Source organism: Orbicella faveolata, unplaced genomic scaffold (genome assembly GCF_042242905.1).
Source record: "Orbicella faveolata isolate gen_17 unplaced genomic scaffold, um_ofav_v1 contig_24, whole genome shotgun sequence".
Taxonomy (NCBI): Eukaryota; Metazoa; Cnidaria; class Anthozoa; order Scleractinia; family Merulinidae; genus Orbicella; species Orbicella faveolata.
The window spans coordinates 15,847,476-15,874,406 of record NW_028301552.1 but is presented as its reverse complement, the minus strand read 5'-3'; the positions used below and the strand labels follow the sequence as shown (position 1 = coordinate 15,874,406).

The following is a 26,931-nucleotide window of genomic DNA, read 5'->3' as shown; positions in this document are numbered from 1 at the left end:
AGATTGAGGATTATATTGTGAATAGAATAATAACTACGTAACTTTTGAGATGGAATTGCAGAATAACCAAGCAATGAAGATAATTAGATAATCATAAATTCGGAGGTCGATTTTTGGCGTTTAATTATCGTCAATAGCCAAGCCACTAAGGAGGTAGATTCAGGCCATGAAATTGTTTTACTAAGCTATTGAAAATACAAAGTTTGACTGATAAGTAAATATATACCATACAATCAGTCAAATAACCAACGGGCCGTTTGTTATGAAATAGCATAATAGCCAACCTTGAGAAAATAATAAAATAACTATATCTATGCACATTCTTCGGCTTTTGTAGTTAAGATGGCCAGACACGATAAAAACAGCTTTTAAAAGGCTTTAATTACACTCTTCTAGAGTTAGCTATTTCTCATCTACACTATATCATTTGATTGGCATTATACGGCGGCAATCGTTAAGCTAGTATTGGTAAAACTAGTTTACTTAGCTTTTACCAAATTTATCACCCCCTGACTTCCATTCATATGTTCACATTTGTCTCTCCAAATATTTGAACAAACCGCAATTTCGCCTTGCGCGTGTCTTCAAGTTTGTCCCGTTGCAAATTTCAGAATGTAAGCCATTATCGTATATTTATATTATCTAAACTAGCTCTTTTTATGTCTCAATGTTCCTCAGTGGTCGGGGCTGGATGTTCCTTTCTTACTCTCTTATAACTTTGTATGTAAGCTTTTTGGACGCACCTTGAATAACAAATAATGATGTTCTTTAACAGCGCTCCAAGGCTGCGTGTGTGCATTTTATTTGTTGTTCTCATAAACTAAAACCTTTTGATTTCACCGCACTCATACTGACATTTATTAAAAACTATATTTTGAAAGTCCCCCACCTTGAAGAAAACTCACCGCTTCCCGATTCTTCTTCACTCATGAGATATGGCCTATAGCACAGTTTCGTAAATATAATATGATACCGAACTGGAAATGGCACGTGCTTTAAGTGCTATGAAATGGCGAGAACGCCTCGATGTTCACGGTTTCCATACCATATTTATTGAATATGAGGAAGTAAACGTCCTGAGATGAGGCAAGGGGCTAAGGGGCTTTCACAGAACGTATTCAAAAAATGCAGGTGGTCAACAATCGGTCACGGTAGTATCGTTAAATGTTTAATATATTATGCACAAAAAAAACAACCAATTTTCGCAGATTCAAAATATAAGTTTTTCAAAACATTTCTTGCGATAGTTTTAACCGCCGATCGAAGCCACTCTCCATTTATCCTCATCTTATCTTGCCATCATTTAGTTATGTGCTAAATATCTTTTTTTTTCCAAGTGATGGAACAGAAAACAAGCGACAAGTGAATGCGTAAAGTAAAGCATGTCAACGAGGCAGAATCTTGTCTATCGTATCTGAACAGCACGCACGAAGAAAATCAAAATTTTACACGAAAACATCTTATTTTCGTATTTTAACAAAATCAGGATTTCTGACCCTTATACGCTGCAATCTCAAAGAAATCGATTCAAACTAGAACTTGGCATATTTCAGTTCATGCTGCCTGTTATGTTATTTCCTCCACTGGCAAGCACACAGGGTAATCTACAGGATGTTTACTTTTGGGAAAAACAGAAAAATGCCCAAAAGAACCAAACCAGCGAATATTCCCTTTTAAAAATAATAAAGGTATGTACTGTCTCAAATGACTTAACTGTGTTGTTTTTGTCTCAAAATAGGATTTCGATTTTGGCCATTTTGGTTTGAAATAGAGCGCGGTTTGCACACTATGTGCAGCACTTAAATATACTTCTTAGAAGAAACTATTTTTACCTTTTGTTATAATTTATGACTTGAGAAGTACAATTTAAAAAATACCACTTAACATTCAAAATTTGCTCCCCTTTTAGAGTGTTTAAGAAATCCAAGCAGGTCTAATCTCAAATGAGGTCGGGTAAGTCGTATATTTACACTCTGCAATAGGTTGAGGGTTTCAATCTGCGCACCAGTCACCCCAGTATAGTAACGGTATAACCCATAAAAAACGCCCTTAGTGCTTATAATTTAAAACCGATTTCGGTGACCTTAATGTTTTATTTTTCATTTTTATTTCACCACCAGCTTTATTTTATTCTCCCCGACCAAAGCCAATTCTGATGTATGATTTATTATAATATATTTTCTTTATTGTGTAATACATAATGCCTAAGAATACCTTATGAATCAAAATGAAACTGGTTTAAACAAGCTACGTAAAGGTTTGCGCTTCTCAAAACGTTAAGGCCTAAGTTTTTCTAGTTCGTCGATTGTAATCCTTGTTATTCTTCTCCATCCTAAACACCCTTGTTCCTTTGTGGTTTATTATTACCTCTTTGGTGCTTTTTTTCTATCTTAGTAAACTACAATTTTCAGGTTTACTTCGACTTAAAGGTAATTTTGTACGTGACTGAAATACCTTCAATTTATCAAATCAAATGTGGTTTAGCGTGGTGTTTACTCTTATCGATAACGATACGCGTCATCACAGTGGTCAAAATTTGTTGTGGACTCACGAGGCGCAACCGGATGTGGGATACTGAGACCCCTTAAGGTGATTCCCTAGTAAAAGAACCCGCCATAGATTTCCGATGAAACTTGGTATGCTGTCGTTACTGGACAAGGAGATGTTATAAACGTAGTAAAAAGAGGGGGTCACCGTGCTTGTTTTCGCACCACAATGCTGACAAATACGGTCATTTAGGCGACTTTTAGTAATCTCCGTGCGCAACAAATAAGCCCAATTATTTTTTAATGCAGCGTGTTATATCAAACAGAGTTTGACTTTCTTTGATTTCTTATTCATCTATGTCCAAGAAAAAATGCCTTCAAATACCCTGCATTTTTTTATGCTTTAAAGAAAACATAATTTGGACATGAGCTGTTAGGCCCATTATGTCTCCCTCCGTAGTATTTATTTCATTTGCCAAAAAAGTAGCCATAGATTTCCACTATTTTTTTTCTCAGTTATTGAGGATATTGTTCTCATTGAAATTATGAAATAAAAAGTGGGGGTCACCGTAAGCGTTTAAGAGAAAAGGAGCATAATTAAACCCCTTTATAGGCTTACAAAGAGGGCTGTCTATTTTATTTTTCATTTACCACGTAAGTCCAAACGCACGGGGCTTCTACTGTAAGTACCGCAGAGAAATGGTAGGAAATTTTGCTAGCATTCCTTACATACTCTCACTAGGGTTCTTCGTCTTGCGGCCAGGGAATGCGGCATAATCTGTTTCAGTGACATGTCGATGATATTAAATATCATATAAACTTCACAATATTTCACTCCTCACGGGAAGATATGAACTCAACTAATTGACCTCGCTCCCAATGTGTGGCTTCATAGGTCAGTTGGTAGAGCATCGCACCGGTATCGCGGAGGTCACGGGTTCGAATCCCGTTGAAGCCCTGGTTTTTTCAGGCTTCTTCTTTCCAATTGCTTAAATTGGAAAATTAACTGCGATGATTATTCTTCACTTTCATCTACAACCGCAGTTCATATATGAATTATTTCATATAAACTTCACAATATTCCCCGGTTTTGTCCGCTCACGTTTTTTTCCTGCCCAAGTCTTTATTCACGTGTGTTTAGACGTGATCCGATATATAATGACCTTGCTTTGTTCCAGATTATTGGCGTCGGTGGAGTCCGCCATCATTTAAAAGCACCGGGAATGACTCGAACGCACTATTTACTTTTAAAGCACTATTAATATCGTGACTTCATTTTAAAGCTTGTCTCATGTTCCATCGGCCCTTTCTGGTTTATTTTTTATTTAATATCATCGACATGTCACTGAAACAGATTATGCCGCATTCCCTGGCCGCAAGACGAAGAACCCTAGTGAGAGTATTTAAGGAATGCTAGCAAAATTTCCTACCATTTCTCTGCGGTACTTACAGTAGAAGCACCGTACGTCCCGTCATGCAATGCTTTTAAGCAATCCGATATATTAAAATATATCGGATTGCGTTGGCTAACTAATTAACTAATAGATCTAATAAATCGCAAACATAACTAATAGATCGTAAAAATAGCTTTTTAAAAAGACTCAAGCGATTTTGCTAATGCTACATGACTGAGGAATTTGTTCGACTCCTGTAGAATCCTTGCTAGAAACGAAAACTTATTAAACTATATCAAGAATGTTTAATTGTTAAATATTTCTCGACCCCTAAATGCGAGCGTCTGAATTACTTTTTGAAAGCATTAAGTCAAAGCGAATTTTGTGTTTCGATAATTTAATTTGTTCCTCCGTTTCTGGACCCATAGACCTCCTACACAGACGCTTTTGGGCTGGTCACGCAATCATCCTCCCCCATGAACGTCTGCAGAAACACAGGGTTATTTACTTAGCCCAATCACAGCGCACTTCCCGATCAAGGAAGCCAAATTTGGTCCCAGAGAAATTTTGCAAGACGGATGCCATCTCAACCTCTCTCGCTCTCGCAGGACGGGAAGATGAGAGACCCTGGCAACGAAGTTGATACCAAGTGTGAGCCATTTTTCCAAGTGTGACCCATTTTTTCAAGTGTGAGCCATTTTTTCCAAGTGTGACCCAGTTTTTCAAGTGTGGCCCATTTTCCAAAGTGTGATTCATTTTTGAAAGTTGGACATTTTTTTCCAAGTGTGACACCTTTTCTCCAAGTGCGACCGACCCCCTTTTTCCAATTGTGACCCCTTTTATTAAGTGTCACCCATTTTCCCAAGTATGAACCTTTTTAACAAGTGTGGCCCATTTTCGTAGAGTGACCCATTTTCGAAGAGTGACCCTTTTTTCCAAGTGTAGTCCTTTTCTCAAGGTCTGACTCCCTTTTTTCCCTGTACGACCCATTTTTCCAATTGTGACCCTTTTTTCAAAGTGTGACCCATTTTTCCAAGTGTGATCCTTTTTTCCAAGCGTGACCCCCTTTTTTCCCAGTGCAACTCATTTATCCAAGCGTGATTCATTTTTCAAAGTGTGACCCATTTTTGCAGGTGTGACCTTTCTTTTTGCAAGTGTGACTAATTTTTTTCAAGTGTGATCCAGTTTTGCCAGTGAGAACCATTTTTCCAAGTATGATCCTTTTTCTAAGTGTGAGCCATTTACGATAAGTGACCCATTTTTCCAAGTGTGAACTCCTTTTTTCCACAAGAGACCCATTCTTTTTCAAAGTATGACACATTTATACAAGTTTGACCTTTTTTTTCAAGTGTGATCCATTTTTCCAAGTGTGAGCCCGTTTTTTCCATAAGTCACCCATTATTTAAATGGTGACCCATTTTTCCAAGTGTGACCCTTTTTTTCAAGTGAAACCCATTTTTCCAACTGTGAGCCCCTTTTTTCCAAGTGTGACGTATTCTTTCAAGTTTGACCCTCTTTTCTAAGTATGAACCTTTTCTCTAAGTGTGACCCATTTTTTCGAGTGGGACCCATTTTTCCAAGTGTGATCCATTTTTCCAAGTGTGTCCAATTTGTCCAAGTTTGACCCTTTTTTCTAAGTGATCCATTTTTCAAGTGTGACCCCCTTTTTTCCACAAGTGACCCATTTTTCCGAGTGTGACCCCTTTTTTAGACCAATTTATGTCTTTATAAATTGTAGTTAATGGGACAACCGTGAGAACTGCGTGTGGAATTCGTGACATGCAGTAACATAGGGTAGGGTTTCGTAGGCCGAAGTTCAATTCTGATCATGTGCGTCCATGGTGCAATCTGTGGGCTGAGCCAATCAGGATAGTTTTTATTTCACTGTCAATCAACTCCTAGTGCATTGAACATAAGCCTCGTGTTTATTCATTCCATCGCTCTAGCAGGCAAACATATTGGCTGCGTTAGTTTGCTTTTTAGCACAATTAGTTTCTCACCCTCTCCCTCCCTATGTCATAAGCATGTCATGCACTATAGTACATACATAATGTACTTTACTTCTTATCCAGACTTATGATACATGATGTTACATATAATATAGAATGTTACATTCAAGATATATTGCTATAAGTTAAATTTAGATGCATGATATATATAAGATGTTACAGTTAGTAGCCAGCGCTATTCAGACTTGCTGCATATTTGCATCATAGACACTTAACGAATGGAATAGCCCTGTTTACTTTCATAGACTAGGTATATACCTGTATTATGAGGTTAAGATTCGGTTCCATTCGTATTTTGTTGCATATTTTCTTGAAATGAATTGTTAACGAATCCTCGGTTAGGCCTTTGGTTCAACATATTGTTACTCTCTAGTATCTCACAATGTAATTGCGACCTTATATAAGATGTTGCAGTTTGCATCTATGTTATGTTTCAGTTTGACTTCAGCAGTTTCCCTGCACCCAAGACGCATAACGAACCGATTAGCTATGCGTAGTATTGAGATCTACACAATTGGACTCTAGATTAAATCTTAGGTGTGGATCTTTCTTACGTTCTATAATGTCTAACTGATATAGACAACAAAACTTTGGCTTGGGATGAAATGCTCCCATACAGGTCACTCTTTGCCCCATAGACTGACAGAATGGATTGGTTGTCGTGGTAACCATGAGTCTTTACTACCTTAACTGACTAAGGACCTCTTTCAGGGTTATTGTGAACTGCAGTCCTGAGGAGGATTAAGGACCTCTCGCAGGGTATTGTGAACTGCAGCCCTGGAGAGGAGTAAGGACCTCTTTTAGGGTATTGTCATCGGCAGCTCTAAAGAGAAGTAAGGAACTCGTGCAGGGTATTGTGATCTGCAGCCCTCAAGAGGAGTAGCACGTCTCTTAGGGGATCGTGAACTGCACCCCTAGAGAGAAAGGAGATGAGGGGTTTTTTGACCCCTCCCATGTTACCAAGCTAAACTAGTATTCTGTTAGTGACACTGGCCTGTTGGAGTACTTCATTCCAGACCCCTTTCCCCACATGTATTGTTGTCTGTGTTTCTCATGGGTTGCAAGCATTAATAAAGTGTAAACCATTTTTCCAAGTGTGAGCTCCTTTTTCCAAGTGTAACCCATTTTTTCAAGTCTGACCAACTTTTCTAAGTGCGATACTTTTTTCTGAGTGTGACCCACTCTTGTGAGTGTGACCCATTTTTCCAAGTTTGACCCTTTTTTCTAAGTTTGACCCATTTTTCCAAGTGTGACCCATTTTTCCAAGTTTCACCCTTATTTAAAAGTATGTCCTTTTTCCCCAAGACTGCCCATTTTTCCAAGTGTGACCCACTTTTAGAAGATTGACCCTTAATTGCTCCCATTATTCAAATGGTGACCCATTTTTCCAAGTGTGACCCTTTTTTTCAAGTCTAAACCATTTTTCCAAGTGTCAGCCCCCTTTTAACCCTTTTTAAACTCGTGGATACGCGAAGCGTAGAAATGTGTTTCTTGCGGGGACTCCGATATGCAAATGTGTCACTCACTCACTCACTCACTCACTCACTCACTCACTCACTCACTCACTCACTCACTCACTCACTCACTCACTCAGGTGTAGACACTGTTCGTAATTAGTCGGCCCGAACGAGAGCGCCCGAGGCCGACGCCATGTTGGAATAGTAACCAAGCCCGACGCCATATTGGAATAGTAACCGTGCAGTCAGCGCGAGCCTCGCTATCGTGTTTGCGCGGTTACCACTCAAAGGATACATCGTGCCAGCCCGAATTGATGATTTTGTAGCTTTTACACAAAGGTGTTTCGCTAAATTGAAGTGGAGTTGACTTCGAATGTTCGAATTAGTACTATGGCCAACTTGAGCGCTGAATTTCATGAGCATTTGACTCGTCCAGGCGTTCAAAATGACCAGGAGATGAGCATTTGTTTGCTGGAAAGTGACCTACTAATGTGGTAAGCTTTGATGAGAATGTGTCTTATTCGACGACCTTAATGAACTTATATGAGCGAAACGAACACTTTTCAATGAACGAAACCAGGACAAACATCGGCACCATTATATAATATTGTAATTTCATTTTTATAATTAGTAACATCTAAACCTGAGGCCAGCCGAAATATTGTTTTCAATATACCTTGTGTCAGCTTTGCAGTAGTCTTTGACTTATTGTCGTTTTACTTTTCAAGTTTGGCTGATTAGATCTCCTGTGAGATCCAACGTCAATCAATTGAGTGGTCCACGTTCAACCGACATCGAGTTAAGTTTAGATTAAAGTTGTGTTCTCTATACTTGTCTTGTTTATTTTAGTATATTGATCTGAACTCTGAGTGGGATATGAAATGCACATAAACTTGGAAAAAAATTCCCAAAATACTTGATTTTGATAAGCTTAAATGATTTTACATGCATTGTACTTTACATGCAATATATATATAGAGACAAGCAGTTCTACATTGCAAAAGAAGTGCTGTCTCATAAGAAACCTTACCTATAGCCTTGAGTGAAATACAATGAAAAAGGTCTGTAACTCGTACGACTTGAATACTTGTAAATTTCCCCAGCAGGTAGACAAACTTCAACATCGAGATCTGAGTGTGTGTGTGTGTGTGAGGGAGGGGGGGGGGGGGGGGGGAGCGGAGGAGAGTACTCTATGATTTCTTTGGCACAAGTGTCCTCTGTGACCCAAGAACCCTTAGCCTTCATGACTCTCTGTTCAGCTGCAATTTTGGCACCCTAGCTATTCTGTAATATGTGTGCAACAAAAGCCAACGAAAAACGGCTACGCTTTGTGAGATAAGTGCGACCTTGCGCGGTACGAATCCGGCTTGTTGTAACAGCCTTTAAAACTACACCAGTTATTGCAAGTTCACCAACATGTTTCATCTCTAGATTACTCAATCCACGAGTTTGATGATAGGTCACCTTTGATTTCCAAGTGTGATCTTTTTTTCCGAGTGTGACCCGTTTTTCCAAGTGTGACCCATTTTTTTAAGTGTCACCCACTTTTCTACGTTTTACCAATTTTTTAAAATGTGACCCATTTTCCCCAATATGACCCATTTTTTCAAGTCTGACCCTTTCTTCCAAGTCGTACCTATTTTTCAAAGTATGACCCATTTCTCCAAACGTGACCTTCTTTTCCAAGTGCGTCCCATTTTCACAAGTTTGACTCATTTTTACAAGTGTGACCCTTTTTTTCTAGGTTGACCCATATTTCCATGTGTAACCCATTTTTCCCGCAGTGACCCATTTCACGAATTCTAACCCATTTTTCCAAGTGTGTCCTGTTTTTAGAAGTTTGACCCATTTTTACTAGTATGACCCGTTTTTCCAAGTGTGAACCTTGTTTTCTAAGCGTGACCCACTTTTCTAAGTGTGACCCATTTTTCCAAGTGTGACTCTTTTTTCCAACTATGAACCATTTTTCCAAGTGTGACCATTATTTTCAAGTGTTTTCCCCTTTTTCCCAAGTGTGGCCCAATTTTCCAAGTGTGACCCATTTTTCAATTGCGTCCTAGTTCTCCGAGTGTGACCCTTTCTTCCAAGTGTGACCCATTTTTCCAAGTATGACTCTTTTTTTAAAGTGTGATCTATTTTCCGTGTGACCTATTTTCCCAAAAGTGACCCATTTTTTCAAGTGTGACCCAATTTTGCCAGCGTGATCTTTTTTCCAAGAGTGACCCATTTGACCAAGTGTGAACCACTTTTCTGAGTGTGACCCATTTTTCTAAGTAAGGCCCATTTTTCGAAGTGTTACCTATTTTTTCAAGTGTGACCCATTTTTCCAAATGTGACTCATTTTTCCAAGTGTGACTCATTTATACAAGTGTGACCCATTTTTCCAAGTCTGACCCATTTTTTCGAGTGTTACCTATTTGTCTAAGTGGGACCCACTTTTTTTAAATGTTACTCATTTTAGCAAGTGTGACCCATTTTTTTACGTTTGATCCATTTTTCCAAGTGTGACCCATTGTTCCAATTGTTAACTTCCTTCCAAGTGTGGCCCTTTCTGCGAGTGTGACCTGTTGTTGAAAATGCTAACTTTTTTCCAAGTTTGACCCACTTTTGTAAGTATGACCCATTTTTCCAAATGCGACCCATTTTTTCAAGTGTGACCCATTTTATCAAGTGTGACCCATTTTTGCAAGTATGAACCCCCTTTTTTTCAAGTTCAATTTTGCATTGGGGACTTATTTGTTCTTTATTTGTGTGAACGGTTTCATTACTTTCAACTCCTGTCTGTTGCTAAAATCAGCATTTTTATATCAACAACCGAAGTTTTACGGACAGATATAACACAATGACAAAGTTCAGTATTTTCCTCTGTATTAATGGTTAGCAAGTTGAGGTGAGGTCCCCTCTATAAACCATGATTTGTGGATACGTTACTTGACGGCGCCAGTTTCCGTAGACTCACAAGTTTTAATAGGACTAAAATATTTGCATTTGCCTTCAAACTTCATACTAAACATTTTCGCATTAACTGGTCATGTTTAAGCACAAAAACTAATATCCAAAAGTATAATGTACATACAGTGTTCTAATCTGGAGGCACGAATATTAGCTGGCATTTGCAATCGCGTTCTGGTTATCGTAGACAAACTCCGTGCGACCAGCGACTGATTCTAATATTTCCGCTGATGAATAAAAATAAACAACATTTATATTGCGGTTCCTTGGTTCAGGCTTACTCTTGTAGATCTTGGCTTTAGAGTACTTTTCCAAACAATTTCGACTGGATACAGACTAGGCTGAGCTATTCGTTGGGGATGAAGATTGCGTGACGAGCCCGATTAGGGTCTAAGGGTCTACGTAGGAGGCTAACTGAACTATTTGTCTTCACTAGAACTAATCAACAAATGAAATAAAGCTGTTCCTACAGTAAACATCCCCAAGCCAACGCGATTCAAAAGTCGTGTTCGTGAACAGAATTAATAATTTTCCCAGTTATGTAACAAAAGCCATCTCGCATCCCGACAGGCCACGTTATTGATGATTACACGGTCCAGAAACGTCTCGTGTGCACGTGTTTTTCGGTGATGTAATTTGTTTTCGCCCCTGCTGCGAAAGACAAGCCTAACCTGCAAAATGTACTTCAATTATTCTTTTATCTGTCAATCGACCCCCTCCCCACAAATAACTTGAGGTTATACATCTGCTGACTTTTTTTGCTGGGTGTTAGTATACGGTGTGAACACACCGGATTTCTGATTTTGCCAAGGTAAAAATATGTCACACGGCGGAAAACCATCTTTCCTTTGCGGTTACGTATCAATGTCAAACGGAGAATCGTGATTTGCTTTTATACCTTGGACATCAAAACACCATTACAACTTACCACATTAAATGTCAAGGGCGCCTCATGTGATCTTTTTGATGTATCTATGGGTATTAACCAAGAGAAATTTACCTCCGGAAATATTGGCCATACTCACTAAATGCAGTTTCCCGTAGTAAAAAGAGTCCCGTGTAACCGAACCCTAAGAGAGCGAATTTCTTGGAAACTAGAAGTCCAAACATATTTCTGCTGTAACCGTTTTTTCGTCTGCAGCTTGGGGTCTTATAACCAGGATTCTACGATATCATCACCATAACATGACAAAATATTCACTGTAAAGCTATTATTTCTATGATTTAGCCATAGCGAATATTTGACTGAAATCCTATACAAGTACGCATTACGGACCTATTTTTATTAGAGTATTGGTCAATAAAATCATCTGATGTAAAGTGTTCGCTGCAGATCTTGGTATGGCGAATGAGGTTGAAATATCGTGGATCTCTTGTCATTTTCACCATCCAAACAGAGAGGAGACAGTGAGAATTTAAAGACGTTGGCGCTAATTGTTTCTGGGCATCCTTACTATACTGCCCACGCAAATTCACACGCCACGTCACGCATGAGCGCGCACACTAATTAATAAAATGAACAATAATACAGCAGATGGCCATTGCCATAGATTTTCCTGGATTTAACGATCTTAAACGTTTGGTGACACCTATATATTTTTCTTTTGATGGATTATTTTTTGTATCGATTTTCTACGCTTGGCGAAAAAGTGAAGAGAATCTATGAAAAATAGAAAATGCACCATCGAATTCCGCTCTTTTTAGCTCTTCGTTTATCTATGCGACGGTTTCAAATGCCAAATGAAGGGTTAAGTTTTGTGAAAACATTGGTAAAATTTCGAATTATTTACGCAACAGACCCACTTCTACAAAATATGACTAAGATCGTTTGCCTCCGTTGACTCACCTTCGATATTTTTAACTATAAACCCCTGTAAAGCATGCTGCTGAATTACGAGCGCCAATGTTTCAAAATCAGGGTAGGTTTCCACACGCTCTATCTCTGAAACGAAGTCGGCGACCCCAAACTTTTTTTGCATTTCTGACACAAGTAACTCATTATCTGACTGCTGTAAAAATTTTAAAAAAATCTGTCGACCGGAAAATTTTCGCGGAAACGTCCTTAACGGCAATCCATGAAACGGCAGATCTTTTCAGTTAGCGGAGCTGTTCGCACAGTCTCCGGTGCAACAAAACTGCGGCATTTTGGCTTATTTTCTCTAAATGGCAATACGACTAATACGAACGCACTTGTTTTGGTTGTTGTTGTACTCAATTCAAGTTACGTGACACCCGCGCGTGAGGTAGCCGAATTTGTCTATTTGCGAGTAACTCGCCACAAAAACAGCAGCGGGCTTCCGATTTTTAAATTTCATTTAAATGAAAAGGTTACCTCTTGCGTTAAAAACGTCTCCAAAGTTTAGGAATACTACACCTTAAAAAGGGAACGGAAAAACAAAAGACCAAGACCACCTTCTAACAAACTGGTAACAGCTTTGCATAGAAGACGCAGATGATCCAATTAAACTAAACGGGATAATGCCAATAGAAATTATGGAGTATTACAAAAAAAAGGTTAATGCACTGATTTATTTCTTTAATATCAACAACATTAAATAACTGCAATTACTTAAGAATTTCCTTTATGTGAGGCTTATTCTCAAAGCCTTCACTAGTAACAGCGCTAACGCAAAATGACATACGGATAATTCAATAGAGTATTTTGCCTCGTTGACATGTTTTACTACATATTTACTTGTCGCTTGTGTTCTGACCCTTTTTTTGGAAGAAAAATATTTAGCACATAACTAGATAATGGAAATATAAATTAGGATAAATGGAGAATAACTTCCATTGGCGAGTAAGGGAGGAATATATTGAAAAAAAAAGAAAACCAAAAAAACCAGAGAAGTTCTTAAATACAGATTCCATGTCTTTTTTAATGCATAGTCCATTACAGATAGATTTCATTTCAAGATACTACACAGATTTGATATCTTCTTCATTTATTGAATACGTTCTGTGAAAGCCCTATGGCCCTTCGCCCCATTTCAGGACAAAATTTGCTTTTTCATATCCAAGTAGTACGGTATTGATACCGTGAACATTGAGGCATTAAAGAATTTCACAGCACGTTAGCATGTCGATTACCTATGATATTTATTTACACAAGTGAATAAATGAAAGAAAACATATTTGAGCCCTGCATAATTGTAATGATCAATGATGTCTCCATATTTAATTACAGTTTTGTCTCCTAGAGTTATCTATTTGTCACACGTGTCATTTTTAATGGCACTTTGCTGGGGTCATAGTGTTGTTGTATTGACGAAACTTGTTCCTAAGCTTTTACGAAATTCACCACTCCGGGAGTTCCTTTCTTATGTTCACATATTTTTCTCCAGATACGTAAACAACCTACTTTTTCACCTTGTGCATTCCTTCAAGTTTGTCCCGGTAGCCACTATCCTCCATTTTGTTGTTCAGTGGTGGGGGCTTGATTTTTCTTTGACTACATCTCTAACAATTCTGTACGTGAGGTTTTTGGAAGCACCTAGAATAACTTGTAAGCAAATACGTAAGCGTTACGTCACGTCCTATAATACCGACAGCAAGTCCGTGTGTGCGCATTTTATTTGTTCTTCCTGTTAACCGCTTTTAATTTCACCACACTCATAATGACAATAATTAGATACTGCATTTTGAAAGTCCTACACTTTAAAGAAAAAGCTCCGATACTCGTTTCTTCACCACTCATGCAATATGGCCAATAGCACACTTTCGTAAAAAAAAGCCTTTTTAAAGCTGTTTTGATCTTATCTTGCCATCTTAACTACTGCGACCTGAAGAACCTGTATATATATGGTTATTTTATTATCTTCTTAACCTTGGTTATTCTGCTATTTCAAAATAAACGTCCCGTTGGTTATTTGGCTAATTGGGTGGTAAACATTCACTCATTAACCCGGTGTATTGTCAATAGTTTTCAAAACAATTTCAGGGCTTAAATGAAACTCCTTCGTAGCGGTAATTAAACAGTTAAAGCCCACTTCCGTATCTATGGTTATATAAGTATCGTCGTGGTATGGCTATTCTGCAATTTCATATCAAATGTTCCATAGTTATTTGACTTAATAGACGGTAAATAAGCAATTCAACTTTTATCAAGTTTTATCGATTTAATTATACCCAATCTCTCTATCTGTTAGTTAGCCTGTAGACTTTAAATAAAGGAAAGACACTAACTTGTAGCTATTGGTAATTTTAATTAGCTCATTAGTGAGTTTCTTTGGAACTTTCTTCCGGACTTTCTACAACAATTGATTAAACTGGCAATCAATGTCAAACAATCATCAATATGTCGAACAGAAGGCTTTACGCAGTGGGTAACAAAAGAAAGCAAGCCTGCGCCCCAGAATAATTTGCATGATTTCCTTCGACAAAAAGCTTGTTAAAATGTTCTTTTTCCAAATTAGCTAACGTCCTCAAAATATCCAGCTAAAAGAAACAATGGAGGCAATATAAAACTTACAAGCCTCCTTTTCATCAAATCAATTAAAGCTCAAGTAACAAGAATGCTCAGAAAATTCAAACGAAAGACTGTTTGCAACCGTTTACGACAAAAAGTACACGTGAACAATTTGGAGAAGAAGGGCTGGGACTTACAAGTTTCCCCTTTTCCCATAAATTACCAATAAGGTGTTTATAAACCAAGAAAGTGCTACAACACGGGTGGTAAAATAATTACTTTAACACTCAATAGCATTTTTAACAATGTCACTGTATCCGAATTTTGTATCTATGGCTATTTCAGAAGTTCTTTGGTAGTGCCATCCTGTTATTTCATAACAAACATGCTCTAGGTTTTTTGACTTAATGGGTGGCAATAAAAACCTCAACGCGCGATATTTACTTCAGGGTATCTATGGTTATTTTACAGTTTTCTAAAACATCAACATCCTGTTATTTCATAGAGAACTTGCTATTGGTTGTTTGGGTTGTACCAAAGTTAAGAGCCAATCATCAGTCGGGAGCTGATTGACTTGGTAATTCTCCACGTAAGAAGAACGAAAACCTCCAGGCGAATGTGAGGAGAAAACGGTTTTAATGTAAAGCGGTGATGGAAGGGTTTATAAACCACGGACTCTTCGAATGCTAACTTATCAGTCCTCGTTAAAATTCCTACCTAGCGTTCGGTTCCAAGACTAAACAATGGTAACCTTGAAATTCGCTGGAGTTATTTGCCTGGTGTATTTCACCATTTGCGTAAACGCTGCTAAAAAGCCAAGATGTTGCCAGAAAGTCCTTCAAAAATTGAATAAACTTGAATGCCCAAAACCAGGTACATTAAGAAATGTTTTCCACCTTGCCGATGTGTCGAACGGTTTAAATGTCATTTTCGGTCATTCTTAATCTCTAAATAGTGAACAGTAACTAACGTACCTGTTTTTTTTTACGATCTTAGTATAGGTTATAGAAAATTACTAAACAATTTTATTGTTTGCCTTTCATGGATTTGCGTAGAGCCGGGCAACTGCGAACACCATGGTCCAAGTTCATGCAAAGAGATCTATGACAAAGATCAGTAAGTTGTAGAGAAATTGCGCAAAAACGACGATCTGAAGGTGGCTGGAAACTGCTTGCAACATCTTTTCAGCACATCTACTTTGATAGATCAATACTACAGTTGCTTTTCAGTTGACGCCACAATAATGGCATCAACCAAATTACCAAACATCTGTGCACAAGTTATTACAACGGTATGACCTGTTAAAAAATTATTTCACTGAACAAAAGACCATTTTGGTGAACTATTTGTATGGAATATATGTTACAAGATCCAGTAAGTTCAATTTTGTGGAATCTATGATGGCGATTGAATTTTCCCAGAATAGGGTATTTTCAACAGGTCATTACAGAAACTCGGAAACTTGGCTTGATTTTATTTCTACACAGTTTTTCATTTCTTCTTTGATTATTTCGCTGAGCTAAATATCATGCTGAAGCAATAATGTTTTGTCTACGTTTTAGCCGTTTGAAAACAAAGAACCATCGCGTTTTGATTGACATGCCAACTCAACAAATTTGATGGGGCCGAGTAACTCTTCTAGTATACGAATATCACGACAAATAAGTGGTGGTAAAATAGAGCAATGCTATAGGATTACTATATCTTAATGAATTGTTTGGCACATGAAATTAAGCGTGGTAGACTAAAAAACTAGAAAAACTATGAAGGGCGTTCAAACAAATTGTGCCATTTTTAGACGGTTGATCGAGGGATACGTCCTCTAAAAATATTTCCATCACTCTTAGGCAACATGTATCACCACGCATTAAAGCATGAATAAAAAATACCTCAGAATTGGCCTAGGTGGGAGTGAAACAAACTGGAGGGGAAATAAAAATTTAAAAAAATGCAACATGAGAGTTAATTTTAGCTTTAACCAATTATTGGCAATTTTTTGTTTGAGATCATTATTATGGTATCATTTGAAAAAGAGCTGTAGTATGGATTCATCAGAGAAGACTGAAATTTGTTGAAAACCGTTGCGAGCCACCTTAAACCAGTTTCTCTTTGATTCATTTGGCTATAAGTGTTAATACTGAAACATATTGTATTCGTATTGATTTTCAAGCCCAACCGAAAACAAGGCATACATGCTCCAGTTTGGCTATGAGAAGTTTTCTGTCTATTGCTACATGGATGGCGATGACCTTGGCGAATGTGGTGGCGGAGGATGGACGCTGGTCATGAAAATGGACGGTGCTCAGGTACAATTTAAGCGATTATGTTGCAAACCGATCCAGGTTTTGCGGTAAAGAAGGTAACTAAGGCCATATTCGACCTAGAAATTTTCTGAGTATATTCCATCAAGAATTAAAGTGGAGTCGTCAATGTTGAGACTGTATATTTTGAAGACGTTAATACCTTCCGTCTATATTTTCTGCGAGGGTAAAGCCAGTTAAATTCAAATCCGTGTACATATATTCAGTTGAAATTGACCCTTGCGAAAAACCGTTCTAATAACTATTGGCATCTGACTGCTACAAATTCTTTCAACCATTTCGTGTCGAGTGTCGAGTAGATCCGCTCGAATTTCTCAATCAAAATCCAAAGATTTCCCCCAAGAGGGGGTACTCCCTTATATGGGTTAAATAGGTTTCTGAGGCCCCAAAGGGTATGGTTTTGAGCTATGAATTTTGACTATTCTGGTTTGAATTATGGTATTTTTATCACTCTGGCTTGGTATTGGGTATTTTGTTTAAAAGGAACTTACTATTTCCGCATCAAAATTCACAAATTTTGAAGCTTCTATTAAATGTTTACGGAAATTGAATCCATTTCTGGATAGCTGGGATCATATGTTGGAGCCGTGTAAAAATTCTAGAGGTCTGGAATGGAGTATCGATTTTTGGCTTAGGTCTGAAATAGGGAATGGAAAATCACAGATTTTGGTCTGAAATAAGGCACAGGTTTCAACGCTCGGGCCGCACACCCCCACCAAAAACTTTGAGGAGCACTCCCCCTGGTCTGCTTCCCAAAACAGCAGGAATTATCATTTGCGCGTAGTCGATCGGCTCTTCCGGTAGAATTGGGCTGCTACCGCGTTTAGTATTCGAAACATTCAAAACAGTCGATTTATCTCTCAGAATGACTTCTTGATACTCCTAACCTTAGTTTGATGTCAAATAAATCCATCTTTCATGACTAAAAGTCAAGTTCGACTGTAAAGATGCATGTCAAAAGATGTCGCCCATGCACGTAACAATGAAAGCGGGTGTAATTGACCACAACACCAGTGCGACTCTTCAGGGCCAATAGAAACAAACAATGAAACAAGTAATCTAAATGAACATAACATCTTTAAAACTCTCAACTGGCAGGAGGCAAACAAGTTAGCTATATACAAGCGTGGCTGAGGAGTTGAACTCGGGACTATCAGGAACAACAGCCGGGGGGAGGTGGGCAGCTGGTGCATCGCGCAGAATTCTATTGTCTTTCGCGACATATACTTGCAGTGCTCAGTTTTTCAATGCGCGGAATAATAATTACAAATATTAGCGGTCGGAATTCCGACTGCTCTCGTCAATGAATCGGCGGCTGTCAATCAAACGGTCTGATGTGTGAAGTAAATCCCAGGTGTAATAAGCTAACAAAAGCGCTCTAATTTAAAGGCGGCCTGCGCTCTTCACAAAGACTTTTGTCAACAAAGTCGTGTGCAGTGACATTCTCACTTTTTTTGTTGACATGTCACACTCGAAATGGTTTGAGCGCGGGAGCCAAAAGTTCTCCCACAAAAAAATCTTCTTCCAAAGCGTTGCCAAATGGAAAGAACGGTGCGCATAAAACTTTCTTCTACTTTATCGTTGTCCTCTTTTACTCGACCGGTCAAAGCAGTTCATCAGACGTAGTCTTTTACTCGATCGGTTCACGTAGTCTGTCGTTGATCGAGGACTTAAAAGACAACACAGGTCTTTATCTATTCGGAAGATGAAGAGGAAAATAAATGACATTTCTGTTTGAAATCCAGAGCCGAACAAAAAAGCAAAAGCACGCAGCGCGTCTTACGCCTGAGTGAGCATTGTTGTCCACTGCATGTGTGAGATAATTATTCAAAATTGGAACCGTTTTAATTGATCAAAACATTTAAAAGGCCCTGGTTCGAGTATTCAGTTATTAGAATACTCTTTGGAGTAACATGTCAAAGCGTACGAGACAGCAGCTCGGCTTTTACGCATCACTATTTGATGGCGCTTATGATCGTCGCCTCAGTTATAAGTACCGACCCAAGCAAAAGCCCGTTGTTATGGGTATTTATGAAGTTCAGCGATAGTCTCTCAACGAAATCAAGGGGGCAAGGCAGAGTATTTTATTCAGTGGAAGAATTATCCTTTAACTGAAAACACATGGGAGCCGTCCGAACACTTCTTATGTTGATGAAATTACATGTAAAGTGATGTTAAAACGACGTTCCGAACACTCTGAGATCTTTTTTTCAACGAAAATCAAAAATGATCTCTTTGAGACCGGCTGAGGATGAAGTACTCTGCTTCGCTTCCTTTAACTCTTTTATCTCTCTCAGATCATTTTTGCCTGACATGTGCAAGAAAGCGGGGTTGACCGGGGATTCAATGAGCTCTAAAAAGAGCTCCCGATCAACGCGCTGCATTTCTTGCACAGATGACATGCTGAAAATTCGTTTACTGCAACTCGCGCAAAGCGTTACTTTAAATACGATGGTTAAGTGACACATTTTATCACCTCTCAATTTCAATGCCTTATAGCGTCGGCGTGTGTCCTATTGTTTGTGGAGGCGGAGCTTGGCATATATTAATATTCTGCCGGGAAATTCAAAAGAGTTTCGCTCTATTGTTCTTCTAGTCTCCGAGGCGAACGAAGGCTGAAGGATCGTTACGAGTGTTCGAAAGTTGGCAGAACGACCACTTCGAAACATTATTTTCCGTTAAAACTTGGCATAAAGCTTCCTTTAACAACATACATTCAAAGCCATATGATAACCGTTAAGAAGGGCACTTTGAAGGAGTAAAATTCTTCCTCCAAATATTTCCTCATATAATATTTTCCCTCAAATGGACCAAATTCAGGAAAAGAAAACGACTAAATCCACTTTTCGTAACATTTCAAAAAATGTCTCCTTTATTCCGTCAATGTCTCATCTACAAAAGCCATATGATAACCACTACGAAACACAAGTATGAAGCACGTAAACTCTAAACAAGTATGCGTAGTCGGCCATTTTCTGGTCATTTTCTTTGTTGTTTAGCCATCGGCAGCCTAATTAATAATTAAATTTCATGCGCACTCTACATTTAAGTCCCGGATATGTCGCGGCATTCTGCGCGATGGGTCAGAATGGGACTTAACCCGCAGTCCGGATTTCACGTCCGGCGCTCTAACCTTTCGTCCACGCTGCCTCCCTCTGCTAGCTTAATGATCTGTCCTTTGTATCGAGAAAATCAATGTTTCGTCTTGATTGATTAGTTTTTAGGTCAAAGTTAAAGACGGTAGAATATCATCAACATCATTAGCGTGACCTGGATAAAACGTTCCATGAAACATTAGCCCGCTCAATTCCGTGCTTCAGTTTTTATATTTTGGTGGCTGCAAAAGCACTGGAAAGTGGATGATATGACAACCTGAACTAAACTATTCGTATTTTGCAGAAAACGTTTCACTACGATTCACCTTACTGGACTGACAAGAACACATACGGCTTACCTGAAGGGGAGACAGGCCTGGACAACGAAGAGACCAAGCTCCCAACCTACTGGAACACACCCTTTACCAAAATTTGCCTGGGCATGAAGATCCCTGGAGAAGATACCAGGTTCCTTCTTCTGAACATGAAGGCTAGTTCGCTGTATGCCCTGATTGCAGATGGTAAACACCGCCCCACCTCACTGGGTCGTCACGAATGGAAGACATTGATTGGTGCTCAGGCCTCCCTGCAGCCTAACTGCAACAGAGAAGGTTTTAATGTCATGAGTGATGATCCTGCCTATTCTAAAGCAAGAATTGGCTATATGTGCAATCAAGAAAATGATTGCGTTACTGGCGACTCCAGGATCGGGTTTGGTACAGGCGGGCACCAGAGGGACTCCGACACCTGCGGAAACGAGGCTACCCACTCCCCAGACAACGGAGACAAACACATCCAGGCCATGGGATACATCTTCGTTCAGTGAAGAGAACTGAACTTTATGAGGTTAAAGGGAAAAGCTAAGACCACATGTAAGAATGAGGGGTAAAACGTTGTTTACAGATATGGTTTGTAAACTTATAACATGTTCCTTTAGAGAGAATTAAAATTCGGGGTTTATCTTGTTGCTGTTCAAAAAAGAAATAATAAAGTGGGTTGATGAATCGATAAATACGACTCATTTGATATGTTATCGTGAACAATCTCATCTTGCAATTCTTATATTAGGGACCTTAAGATACTGGACGCGGCGGCGTTGAAATACGCGGTCACGTCCGAGAGGGCATGGGTAGTAACCGCCACCTTTGTGCGGGAAAAAGAAACCTTAAGATTTGCGTTGTGCAAGCGGCGGCCGAAACAAGTCACAACAACAAACAGGTTCCGTCAGAGAATCAGGCGGTTTCGCTGTTATGACGTCGTTTAAGAGGACCCGAGAGCTTTTAGCAGGAGCCTATTTGGCCGACATCATTTCTGACGAAGAATTCGTGCTCCTCTATGACTGCAGCTTTTCAAAGAACTTAGAATTACCGTATGAAGAGTACGAAAGATTTGACCTTGAAGAAGTGGCAGTTTCAGAGTGTAGAGCGGTCCTAACCTGCCACAGATTAGTTTCACACGATAAAAATCAAGGTGAAATAAGAAATAAAGCAATACTCTGTGCGAGGAAATTTCCACAGATTTACCTGCTTTTCGGATTTCTTTCTGAAGACTTGACGCTCACTTTTCCCTCTATATGCTCGTTAAAACTGAATTATGAAAACAAAATTGAACCAAACAGTCTAGGAATCTATTTCTTTATAATAATGTTTACAAATTTTGGGCAAAACATGTTATTTTGAGGGAAAAAGTCGGAAAATAACTCACCTTTCTAAGAGGCCGCCAAAATGAACTTCGTCGCCGCCACAACTGAGGTGGAGGCCGTCAAGTGGCGTGACATTTATGCAAATTAAATTGAAAGCCTTGCGAATTTACTTCCAGTTGCGTCGTTCTAGGCCGCGTCCAGGGTATCTTAAGGTCCCTATTGTTTTGTCGACGCTACTTTTAAAGAGTGTGGATCATATAATAACCGAAGGCGCTCTTTCCTGGAGCAAAAAATTAATATAGATTGATCCTTATCTTGGCGGAAAATGTTGTGACTTTAAAACGAATAGCAATCTCAGAGAGTTTTCTTTGGTAACATCACCTTTGTTTCAGGCCAATGTTTCATCAGTATTGCTTTATGCTACTCAGTAATCCTGAGCAGACCCTATTAAAATTTTTGAAGGCGCAAATTCTCTGGTCGGTAACAGGCACTCAGGTCCTCCAAGACAACAAAAAATGAAAGGCCAACCAGTAGTTTCATGTTCGATGTACCAGTCCTAGAAATGTCTCTCCAGTATGTAAAAAGGTAACCTACAGAAGGAAAGCAAAGGCAGACAAAGGCCTGATTGTGAGTTTTACTTTATCCCAAGGTAAGACTGGCTTATCAAACTAAACCATTGAAAACACCCTCATACCGGTTTTTTTCTATAAAATTTATTTGCCATCAAAATGCCACTCTTTGCCCCTGCCAAATCGGCACGGATTTCATAACACAAAGGACCATAAACTTTGTTCAGTGTATTTTACTGCATATCTTAAGCATTAGAAACAGAGCCCGACTTTATTTTTGCCAAGCATGACCTGACCTATCAAACGGAACTTTTTTTGGATTTTCAGAACAATATATTTTTGATAAATTAATAAAGATGGTGAATTTTAAGCTCGGTAATGAAATGTGAAGGTGAATTAATTAACATGACACGAACGTGGGACAAAGAAAAATTCTGAGTCCCCGACAGGAATCGAACCCATGACCTCCCGAACACCGGTCGGGCGCTCTATCCAGTGAGCTACGAGAACTCATGGAGAGCGAGGCCATTTAACTCCATGAGTTCTCGTAGCTCACTGGATAGAGCGCCCGCCCGGTGTTCGGAAGGTCATGGGTTCGATTCGTGTCGGGGGACTCAGAATTTTTCTTTGTCCCACGCTCGTGTCATGTTGATTAATTGACCTTCACATTTCATTACCGAGCTTAAAATTCACCATCTTTATTAATTTATCACTACTCACGATGACTTCGATAGCGTTGATCCTAGCAGTATGCAGGACACCTGTCATATATGAACTCAGTTAAATGGCCTCGCTCTCCATGAGTTCTCGTAGCTCAGTGGGTAGAGCGCCCGCCCGGTGTTCGGAAGGTCATGGGTTCGATTCCCTATCGGGGACTCAGAATTTTTCTTTGTCCCACGCTCGTGTCATGTTGATTAATCGACCTTCACATTTCATTACCGAGCTTAAAATTCACCATCTTTACTAATTTATCACTACTCACGATGACTTTGATAGCGTTCATCCTAGCAGTATACAGGACACCCGTCATATATGAACTCAGTTAAATGGCCTCGCTCTCCATGAGTTCTCGTAGCTCAGTGGGTAGAGCGCCCGCCCGGTGTTCGGGAGGTCATGGGTTCGATTCCTGTCGGGGACTCAGAATTTTTCTTTGTCCCACGCTCGTGTCATGTTGATTAATTCACCTTCTCAATGTATTTTTGCTTCAACCTTCTGGGGTTTAAATGCCAACAGACATTTCGCCTCGTCAGTCCTCCATGTTTTAACTTGTCGTGTTTTCAAACTATATATACAGCTGTTGCTAAGCCTGTAACTAAGCACTGAGATGACGACCTCTTCTTTAGTTGCGTTCTTATGATTTCTATCCTAAAATGTGTGATATTTTGTGCTGCATATTAATTGGAACCTTCCTTCTCGGCGGATATGTAATTATGTTTTCATGAATTTCACTATTACTACCCACGCTTAGGTAGCAAATTGCTATTTTCATAAACTTTACTTCCAAAAAACTCACAATTCATTTGATAGAATTGTTTAAATTGAACATGACCTGCCAATAAAATTACCGTCAAAAGGAGTTTTTCTTTTTAATTATATACGGTTGCAGTTGTGTTCATAATACCATCGACATTATTTTGGCGGAATACTTTAGCCATTTTGACTGTGAAATGAAAGCTTCGTTTTAGTTCTATGTCGATCGAAGCCGTATGGTGGCTGGTCGTTTAGCTCAGAGCCCGAAAAAGTAGCGCAAATATTGCATGCATGTCAGTTAATGACTATAATCATGTTTTCTCCTAATAATTATGGACAGAAATTCAATATTAATATCAGCTGTGTCATACTCTGGAATTCGTCTTATATATCGATCTTACGAAACACACGTTATTTTTAGTCCATCCAAAATATCATAGAGCTTTGTTTGGACGTGCTAAGGTATACCCCTAAGCTATGGCTTAATAAAAGCTATGGCTTAATATGCAGCTCTTGATGGGTGGGTCATTGTCAGATATTAACTTGACCTTAAAAGTGTAAGAGGAAAAAGTTGCAAAAATTGTAGGGGTGGTTAATCAATTGTCACATAGGAGGGGAGTTTGATTTTATACCTTCAAACGACAGATCTGTCCAAGACCTTTTTGCTGTTTAAATTTGGTACAAATTGACCCAATATTGAGCATGTAATGGTATTTTGTGCCACATATGCATGGCATTCTTAGGTAGCTAGAATGGAACATCCTACTTTTGAATCAGTTCATTGACATACAGTTTTTGAGGACCGATTTTGTATACCCATCCGTATTGCGTTTTGGTACACCCTGTCAAAGTAAATGTGATAAGTGCAAAGAAAATGTAGTAACGAGGTTATGGAGTGACGTAAAACTTTTAGAATATCTCTGTTTTGCTCATATATGTTTCAAAGATCTTACAGAAAAAGCCTCTTGCTGGAAGAAGATTTTTTTCTCGGCGCGCAGCATCTTGCTGTGAAATGGTGGGAATGCCATCGATGTTCACGGTTTTAACATACCGTATTTATTGAATACGAAAACTTAATTTCGTCTTAACGTGGAGAAAAGGGTTAAGGGGCTTTCATACAAAGCATTCAATAAAATGTAGAAGGTCAATAATCGGTGTAGTAAAATGTACGTCTCAGACTTCAAAAAGCACATCAGTAAAACCAATTCATAAAACATGTAAATGACAATTTTATAATTAGTTAACATAAGTCAATTGTAAATATGTAAATAGCAATTTCTATTTTAATTTTTCGTTGTCAAATATTTTGTTGCTCGGAAATATTAGCTGGTCAAGCTACTCTGAAATTCGAGCTTAAATAAAGTTTATGTATGTATGTATGTATGTACTATGCACAGAAAAGACAAGCAATAGTGGATCCTCTATTACAACATGAACATCTTTCAACATCTTGTCTACGACACAATTATCGTTTATTTTAACAAACACTAAAAGGATTTTGACCGTCCTACACTGCAATATCAAAGAAATCGTTTCAAACTAGACCTCACGTGACCTAGTTTGCCATATTTCAGTACATGCAGCTTAGTATGTTATTTCCTCCACTGGTAAGCACAGAGGATACTTTACGGGATATTATTTTTTTCCCAAGAGGGCACGGTGACAGATCCTGCAATCTGATTGGTTCTTAGCGCGGTCCGGATTTTCCTATCTCTGATCACGATCACGGTAACGGCGGGAAACAGCGCGGGTGAAATTGTCTTGTTGGTCAATTTTCGTGGGTGAACCAGCGGTTATCGTCAACCTTTTCCCTTTTTACGCTTCCATCGACGATTAATATAATCAACGTAAGTTTATCTCTATTCACTTTTAAATGGCAAGGAAAGTCACTGAAAGTAAATTCAACTGAGTGTTTTGAAGTTGTGCGAATTTGTTTGGTTGTTTGTAGCTCGGCGTTATAATGGCGCGTAATCCCGTGTTTCTCTCGCCGCACAACTTTAAGCAAAAAAAGTCTTTGCAGTCGAGCTTACCTCTCTGATCGTTGCTGTATTTAAGAGAATTTCTGTGAAATACACTTAATGAATTTCCTCACTTTCTGCTACTTTCTATGAAAAAGTGCGATTTCGAGTGATTCGCAATGACCGATAGGAATTGTTTTTGTAGGATAACTTCAAACTTTGCACGAAATTCTACACCGGGAAAACAATTTTGGAGAACTTAGCTGGTGAAGTAGATGCAACTAAAATAAAGTAGTTCAAAATAAATCTGTTCTTTAATGAATCTTTTTTGTCTAGTATCTGAGTTACTCGTTCGTTCGCTCGTTAATTTTTTTTGCGATGGTTTGTACTCGGCAGGTAAGCCAATTCAATGACAAAGTTGTGTAAACAAACCCCCTTGTAAGCCAATATTTACGGCAGGAAAATCATAAATATGTTATTTGGCGGCTTAGGGTCGTTCCGTATAGTGAAAAACCGGCCTGCGGCCTCGGGCAGCATTTCAAGATCTCGGTCAAAGTTTTTCACTATACGGACCTCCCATATACTAATTTTAAGGAAAAGAGAAAGATGCCCAAACGAAAATCAAACCAGAGGGGCATTTCCTTTTATGAGTAATAAAACGTGTGAGTGGTCAGTGTAGGTATAATTCTCAGAAGAAGCTATGTTTTACAGTTTGTTATTATTTACATCTTGGTAATTACGATTTTTAAAAAATACCAGTTCAAATCCAAAATTTGCAACCCGTCTAGGGTGTTTAAAAAATCCAAGCAGGTCTAATCTCAAATGAGGTCGGGAAAGTAGGTTTGTAATAGCTTGAGAGTTTTAATCTGCGCACCAGCTACACCAGCCAAGTTGCATTGAGCGTGAGGTCTGAATATTTCACAAAACATATTCATTAAATGTGGAAGAACAATCATCTGTAGTATCTTAAAAGCTATCTTTAATGGTCTATGCATAAAAAAGACAAGCAATTTCATTCAAATTCAACATTTAAATACATCTGTGTTTTTCAAAACATTTCTTTCTTCCGTTTTGTAAGTGTAAATCTTCGATCGAGATTATTCTCCATTTATCCTGATTTTATCTTTCTTTTGGCTTTTGGCAACTGTATGGTTACTTTGTGGTTACTTA

At 38.8% G+C, this 26,931-nt stretch overlaps 1 protein-coding gene across 1 annotated transcript; it reads left to right on the top strand.

Moving 5' to 3' along the window:
* The first annotated feature begins 15,369 nt into the window (after nucleotides 1-15,369).
* LOC110046719 (putative skeletal organic matrix protein 5) lies at nucleotides 15,370-21,134 on the top strand. The gene is made up of 4 exons (XM_089292555.1): nucleotides 15,370-15,579; nucleotides 15,762-15,822; nucleotides 16,877-17,012; nucleotides 20,427-21,134. The coding sequence occupies exons 1-4, from the start codon at nucleotides 15,450-15,452 to the stop codon at nucleotides 20,946-20,948; spliced, it is 849 nt and encodes a 282-aa protein (XP_089148681.1). The 5' UTR covers nucleotides 15,370-15,449; the 3' UTR covers nucleotides 20,949-21,134.
* Nucleotides 21,135-26,931: the final 5,797 nt, after the last annotated feature.

Coding starts and splice junctions, on each gene's coding strand:
- LOC110046719 (XM_089292555.1), top strand. CDS start 15,450: ATGGTAACCTTGAAATTCGCTGGAGTTATTTGCCTGGTGTATTTCACC. Junction 15,580..15,761: donor ACTTGAATGCCCAAAACCAG/GTACATTAAGAA, acceptor GGATTTGCGTAG/AGCCGGGCAACTGCGAACAC. Junction 15,823..16,876: donor GAGATCTATGACAAAGATCA/GTAAGTTGTAGA, acceptor TTGATTTTCAAG/CCCAACCGAAAACAAGGCAT.